General features: G+C 36.9%; 1 protein-coding gene and 1 pseudogene across 1 annotated transcript; one reads left to right on the top strand and one right to left on the bottom strand.

The window, feature by feature from the left end:
- Nucleotides 1–1518: 1518 nt before the first annotated feature.
- LOC114743313 (nitrate regulatory gene2 protein-like) lies at nt 1519–4329 on the top strand. Its single transcript, XM_028931513.1, has 4 exons — nt 1519–2275; nt 2531–2754; nt 3231–3454; nt 3537–4329. The coding sequence occupies exons 1-4, from the start codon at nt 1519–1521 to the stop codon at nt 4327–4329; spliced, it is 1998 nt and encodes a 665-aa protein (XP_028787346.1).
- Nucleotides 4330–4499: 170 nt separating this feature from the next.
- On the bottom strand, nt 4500–6346 carry LOC114743312 (probable serine/threonine-protein kinase PBL9; annotated as a pseudogene).
- Between the last annotated feature and the right edge of the window lie 511 nt (nt 6347–6857).

The raw sequence follows: 6857 nt of genomic DNA, 5'->3' as shown, positions 1-6857 counted from the left end.
ATGGTTATTTAACAACATTCATAAATTCCTAATAAAGCCTCATGACCTAATTAAAATTTATTAAAAGTGCATGTCTCAATTAAGATTAAGGTATTTTAGTTGAATTTGACTGGAATTCTCTCATAATTATATGCGTTGTTTTAGCCCAAAGTCTTCTTATTTAGCTTTATAACGAGTTTTTGGATTTTTCATCTAATTTGAAAAATACTCCTCCGACCCTTAATATAAGACTCATTTAACTAATTTGATTAGATTAAGGAAATTAGGTAAGTTGGTTAATTATAAGAAAAGTAACACATTTTTTCTAAAACACCATAATTATTTTTCTTAATATCGCCTTTCCCTCTTTTACTTGATTATGGTTGAGGGAGTATCTATAGGGGTAATTTAGAGAAAATTGATAAATGTGATAAATGTGTCTTATATTTAGGACCAAAACCAACTCAAGAATTGAGTCCTATATTAAAGACCAAAGAAGTATTACACCAATTGAAAATTTAAATTTTAATTGTTTCTTAAAATATTTTTAAAGGAGAATTGTCCTTTAACCTCGGCAGAATTATTCAATTAGCTATCAACATTTGTTAAACATCAGTATAGGGTGACAACATTAATTTTAAGACTTTCAAAAGAAAATTGCACTAATTAATACTCCTCCTATCTTTAACATAAGACATATTTAACTAATTTAATTAGATTAAGAAAGTTAGGTAAGTTAGTTAATTATAATAAATATGATTTTTTTAAACAGTATAATCATCTTTTTTAATATCATTACTCTCACTCCTACTTAATTATAGTTAAAAAAGTATCTATATAAATAATCTAAAAAAATTAATAAATATAAAAAATAAGTGGTGCATTTAAAATTAAAATCAATAATCATATTAAGTACCGAAGGACTAGTTAAGTACACTAATTACCCCCGAGGTTAAAATTTTAAGATGGATTTACTTGGCCGTCGTACCGTTACCGGTAGCAAAGATGCTCTTTTACTTACTTATTTCATAAATTTCATAAATGCCTTGTGTGGCGCGCGAAGGCGCTTGCTTCATTCCAGCAAGTCATCATGCTTCTAGTCTTTTTGCGCTCTGTTCTTTTTGACCATTGTCAGTTGTAATAATATATTAAAAAAAAAAAAAACCGACTGTTTGGTTTGTGATCGTTCTGTTGAACAACGCATTGGGCAGAAGAACCGGCGATAAATTCCGTAGATTATAATTACTCAGTTATTAATGACAATGCGGCATTTTCCTCCATTTCCTCTCGATCTTTATGCTTCAGTGGGCATCCTCTTTTTGTTTGGTTCTGCTCTTTCGATAAACGAGGGAGCCAAGTGCGTGACTTTAGTCCGGCTAGTGGGTTGCACATTAAGCTCCTAAAATAAGATTACTGGCCACTGCACTCCCCGGAGCTCGTTTGGAATCTTAAGGGTGCTTTGTCCGGTTTTGCGAGGGCGTCCTCACGCTTTCTCTACGCCGCATTCCCTGCTTTGAACCGAATTGCTCGTTGGAGAGAATGGGTTGTGCGACCTCAAAGAAGCTGAGCGAAGAAGACGACGTTGTGTCCTTCTGCAGAGAAAGGAAATGCCTCATCAAGTTGGCCCTAGAGCGTAGGTTTGCATTCGCAGAGGCATACTCGAAGTATAATCAATCTCTCTATTCCGTCGCATTGGCCTTAAGGTTGTTTGTAGCTAGACATTCATCGCCGCCTTCTCCATTTCTCATCACCTATCCTTCCACTTTCACCTCTGAAACTGCAGCTCTCATTGACAACCCCGTTTTTCTTCAGCATAAACCATCTGAACCCCACCAAGGAGGAACTCCAGAAGGCAAAGAATCTAAAGACCCAAAAAATTTCGAGGAAGAAGATGAAGAGTTCAGTGACGAAGAGGAACCCTTGTGTGAGCATTTTTATGGTGATGTGAGTGCACCCTTGCCATCCGCAAGGAGAAGTTATCAGTGGGATTTTTTCAATCTGTTTGATGTGGGAGGGTTAACTCAGAACACATATGAAGATAGTGTAAGAGTGGGATGTGGAACAAGAGTCGTGGATGAGATTAAGGCGCCTAGAAGCAGGGATGATTCCAAATTGGAAGCATGTGGGAGCGAAGATTTGAGGCAGATTAATGGAGAAAAAGACGGGAGGCAACTGTTGGAAGCATTGAAGGATGTAGAGGACCATTTTATCAAGGCTTACAACTCCGGTAAGACTGTCTCAAGGATGCTTGAGGCTAATAGAGTCCCTTTGCTATCTGGCCTGGACGATATCAAAGGTGAGTTATATCTTTTCTTGCTATTATCGTAGGCGTTCTGCGTTTGCATGATTGGGCCGATTGAATAGCCATGAAAATTTATGTGTAGTAAAATTTTCCTTATATAATTGTTTACTTATTTTTAAAAAACCCCACTCTTGTTTGATCACGCAGTAATAAGTTTGACCATCGTTGCACATATCTTTTGCTCTTTACTTGCATGTTTATTGCCAAGATGAAAAGTTTATCAAAATATTCGTTTCGTACTTGATGCAGAGAGCTCGAAGAAACTGATTCGGTCAATAACATGGAACCGATCCAATTCATTGCATTCTTCCTCCAGTAAGAGTCTGCTGATTTCAGGTTCGCAAGGTTCTTCCTCATGGACGGAACTTAGTATTGATTCGTATGATGAATGTGGAGGGATGGGGTCAGGTAGCCACTCATCCACGATAGAAAGGTTATATGCTTGGGAGAAGAAACTCTATGAGGAGGTTAAGGTATGTAGAATATGTAAAGATTGGAATTGGACTTCTCAATTTTTTCTTTTCAAAATCCTCTCTTCTCTAGTAATTGTGCACGAATGACAAGCAGTAGCCGCAAATTATAAAAGCACAGCCTTGGCTGTCTGATGTCTCCGTGTAGATATTATGTTCATAGCATTAGTTAGTCAACAGTGTTCTGTAGAAATACATCGATATACTGGTCATGCTCCCGTATATTTGTAGGCCAAAAGGATTTGATCCATATTCCACTTAAAGAAAGCTGAATGGTATTTTGAAAATGAATTAAACCATATGTTTGATCATAGTAGAATGTAAATATAAACAGCGAGTGTAAGAGGCATCTGTACTAGCAATGGCAGCAAGTGTGGCAGCCATTTAACTTCCGTTTGAATAAAATATAAATTCTGCTTCTTAAAGGAAAATAACTTATATTAAGTATTGAAGTTTGATCCTCTTCTTCCCATGTTCAGGCTGGAAAGGAAATCCGAGAAATATTTGAGAGGAAATGCTCTCGATTTAGAAATAAAAAAACTCGAAAAGGTAGCCTCAATCATGAGGATAAAGCTACTGCTGAAGTATTAGAATTACATGCCAGGCTACTGGTTTCAGTTCAAACTGCTGAATCGATTTCAAGGAGAATCCTAAAACTGAAAAATGAAGAATTGTTGCCACAACTTGTCGAGCTGTTAAATGGGTAAGTCTCGAATTTCTACAAAAAAAATCTTGAGAGTCCTAAATTTTCACCTGTCATGACCCCATATCTTTCACCTATGCAGCCTTATGAGACACTGGAAGATGATGTTGGAATCACATGAAACCCAATACCAAATATTGAATCAAGTGAGGTTATTTAACTGTCCTGCTTATGGAAAATTTTGCAATGGCTCACATCGCTTAGCCACAATTGAGCTCGAGGCAGAACTGCAAACCTGGCGTACTTGCTTTGCCGCCATTGTTTCTGCAGAGAAGGCATATATTGAGGCTCTTCATGGATGGCTATCTAAGTTCACAATCAGTGAAGTTGATGAAATCTACTCTTGGGGAATATACTCAACTCCGCCATATAAGATAAATAGGCTACCAATACTTGTAATCCTTCATGACTGGTTGGCTTGGCTGGAGAAAACGCCTGAAAAGAAAGTTACCTATGCAATCAAAAGCTTTGGCAAAGAGGTGCAGTCTCTCTGGGTTCAACAAGGGAAGGAGCTGAGACAGAAGAGGAGAGTTGATGAACTTGCCAAGGAAGTTGATAGAAGGGGCATTGCTCTTCAGAGGGAGGAATGCAAAATTCTTGGACCAGAGCAATCTGTGCAGGGTTCAGAGGTAAATATGCGTACTCCGGTTCAATATTTGTTAAAACAGAGAGAGCTTTTGGAGATACATAGGAAGAAGCTAGATGCCGGGAAGGCAAAGCACCGAGCTAGTATGCTAGAGACACAGCATATTACTTTAAAGGCTTTTCAGAGCGAGTTCTGTAGTGTTTTATCGTCATTAGCTGAGTTTTCAAAGGCTTCTATTAAAGTGTATGCAAGCCTTGTGACTTACAGCGGAAATGCGAAGACGCTTTAAGAAGAAAATGGTAGTTAATTAACTCTGTGACAAAAGATGTGCAGTCGAAGCTTCAGCTGAAGCCACCAGTTTTGCTAGACTTCAGACTTTTTAGCACTTCTGTATGCTTCAGTATGCTCAAAATGGAGATACTTTATGGAGTGCAAACTTTAGATAAAGCAAAGGTTCTCTTACGGCGTAGGAGTTACAAGTCGAGCAAAGTTCCCTGCCAGCAATCAAGCACGTATATTTTAATGAATTGATAGTAATTTTCGCCCATTATCAAAATTACGTTATCACGTAAGGAGTTGAAATTATGATGCTTTTTTAAACGTCAGACCAACCAAGGATTATCAAAATAGAGAGACGTACAATTATGATTTGAAACAAACGTGCAAAATTTAAGGTTCATTAATTTTGAGATAGTTGTTTGTAAAGTGCCTCCAGTCCGGGTCAATTTATTTTCCTGCTTTCGCAACTTATTTTGTTGTCTTTTTTTTAAAAAAAAAAATTGTGTATGTAATTGTGATTGATATACAATTAAAATGATAGCACAACGAATGATCATTGTTATTAAGAAGGTATTTGGATAAAAACAAAACTATAGTTTTAAAAATATTTTTACAGTTTACGAAGTAAATATATAGAGGAGTTCGTCTCGTTTTGCGAAAAAATCCTTCTTAGAAACACTTTTAAGGGTTGCCAAAGACCCAGGCACAAAATTCATTGAAGCTACTGCCTTTTGTGTAGCCTTATCTTCTTGAATTCTCCTCAAAGTATTGACATCAGTGTTAATGCTAATACTATTATTTTCTAGGCATCTTAAGTTTGTGCTTTGAAAGGATAAACTATCCATATCAATATGAAACTTTCGAAATTCAGCACCATTTATGCTCACAGAACTCTTTGAATAGTCATCGTTTTCTATAGATTTGAAAGCCCCTGACTCTGCTGATTCTTGAGATGTGCTACTTGATTTTCTGAAATTCTTTGAAGATAGTTTGCCAGCCAAGTGATCAGCTCCATAAAGAGCTTCTTCTAGATCTCGATACACTTGAGTCATTGTAGACCGATATTTTGGTACTTGAGCCCCACATCTGAGAGCAAGCTGACCCATCTTCAACATAACCTTCATATTGCAAGGCTCACATAGCAAATTGACATCTATAATTTCTTCAATATTACCCTTCTCTAAGCTAGGCCTTGCCTGCATCAACCATATTTATTATATTGGTATAGATCTAAGGAAAAGGGCCACCATCATAGATGTGAAAATATCAAAACATATAGCGAAAAAGAATGAAATTATATATGATTAAATAAAGATTTGCACGACTTACCCAATCAATAATGTGAGAAATATTTTGATCTTTTTTGGTATCAACGGCCGGTCTAGCAGAAATAAGCTGGAGAAGCATGACACCGAAACTATAAACGTCACTGAAAGTGGTCAAATGAAAGGTTGAACAATAAGTGGGATCAAGGTATCCTGGGGTTCCTTTGATCTGGCTGCTAACATAAGATTGATCACTAGTTGGTCCTGATTTTATCAACCCAAAATCTGAAACTTTAGCCTCAAACCCTTCGCTAGTAAGATGTTGCTCGGTTTGATGTCACGATGAATTATATTTGGTGTCACCCCTTCATGCAAATAAGCTATACCTGTAAAATATCCCGAATTTCTACATCAGGAAATTTCTTGCTAATTAACAGTGAATTTTTTTTGGATGCAAAGAAAGAAAGAAATAAAATGAATGTACCTTTAGCTGCTCCTGTTGCTACGTTTACTCTTTGCCTCCAAGTTAAGCTCTTCCCTCTATTTCCTATGATTCCAAAATGTCATATTCGAAATGGTATTGAAGCTTTTCTCAGCAAGTATTCATGTTTTCATCCTCGTCTCTTTCCTTACACTTGAATTATAAATGGACTTTACGTAGAGACAAATATAATACTGATTCATCGAATTGATCAAACTGACGTACTTACCCATCATGCATTCGAGCAGAGAACCATTAGGCACATACTCATAAACCAGCATTTGGACCCATCTCCTGCTTTTGGAAATACGACCACATTACCATGACAAGCTCTGCTCTGTAAAGATCATTTACTGGCAAATTCCACAAAGTATACTGTATATACTCTGTTATCACTTTTCAATTAACAAAAAAATTACCAGATTCTTCAAAATATCCCACCAAACTAACAAGATTCCTGTGCTTTACTTTCGAAATGAGGCTCACTTCTGCTACAAGGAAAAAGACAAGCATGAAATATTAGTACTGGTTTAATTTAGGTGGAGTTGTGGATATATCATTGTCGAATTCGAATCTGACCTTTTCTGAACTCTTCCTTGGCTAGGAATGATTCACCGTGAGCTCTTTTAATGGCCAACGTTCCTTCTGATTCGAAGGTTCCTTTATACACCGTTCCAAGCGCACCAGAACCCAGCAAGCAATCTGGGCTAAAATTGTTTGTAGCCTTCGCTAGTGCCTCCAAATCAAAACGCCTTAACGATATATTATCATATTTCGAACTCTTATCATCTA

This window comes from Neltuma alba, unplaced genomic scaffold (genome assembly GCF_004799145.2).
Source record: "Neltuma alba isolate B1F8T4 unplaced genomic scaffold, ASM479914v2 tig00003989_pilon, whole genome shotgun sequence".
Classification (NCBI taxonomy): Eukaryota; Viridiplantae; Streptophyta; class Magnoliopsida; order Fabales; family Fabaceae; genus Neltuma; species Neltuma alba.
The sequence above is the reverse complement of the archived record's forward strand: the minus strand, read 5'-3'. Positions and strand labels throughout refer to the sequence as shown.

Excerpts from the sequence above, each read along its gene's own strand:
- LOC114743313 (XM_028931513.1), top strand. The coding sequence starts at position 1,519 with ATGGGTTGTGCGACCTCAAAGAAGCTGAGCGAAGAAGACGACGTTGTG. Across the intron at positions 2,276-2,530 it reads TGGCCTGGACGATATCAAAG|AGAGCTCGAAGAAACTGATT; the intron begins GTGAGTTATATC and ends TACTTGATGCAG. Across the intron at positions 3,455-3,536 it reads CTTGTCGAGCTGTTAAATGG|CCTTATGAGACACTGGAAGA; the intron begins GTAAGTCTCGAA and ends TCACCTATGCAG.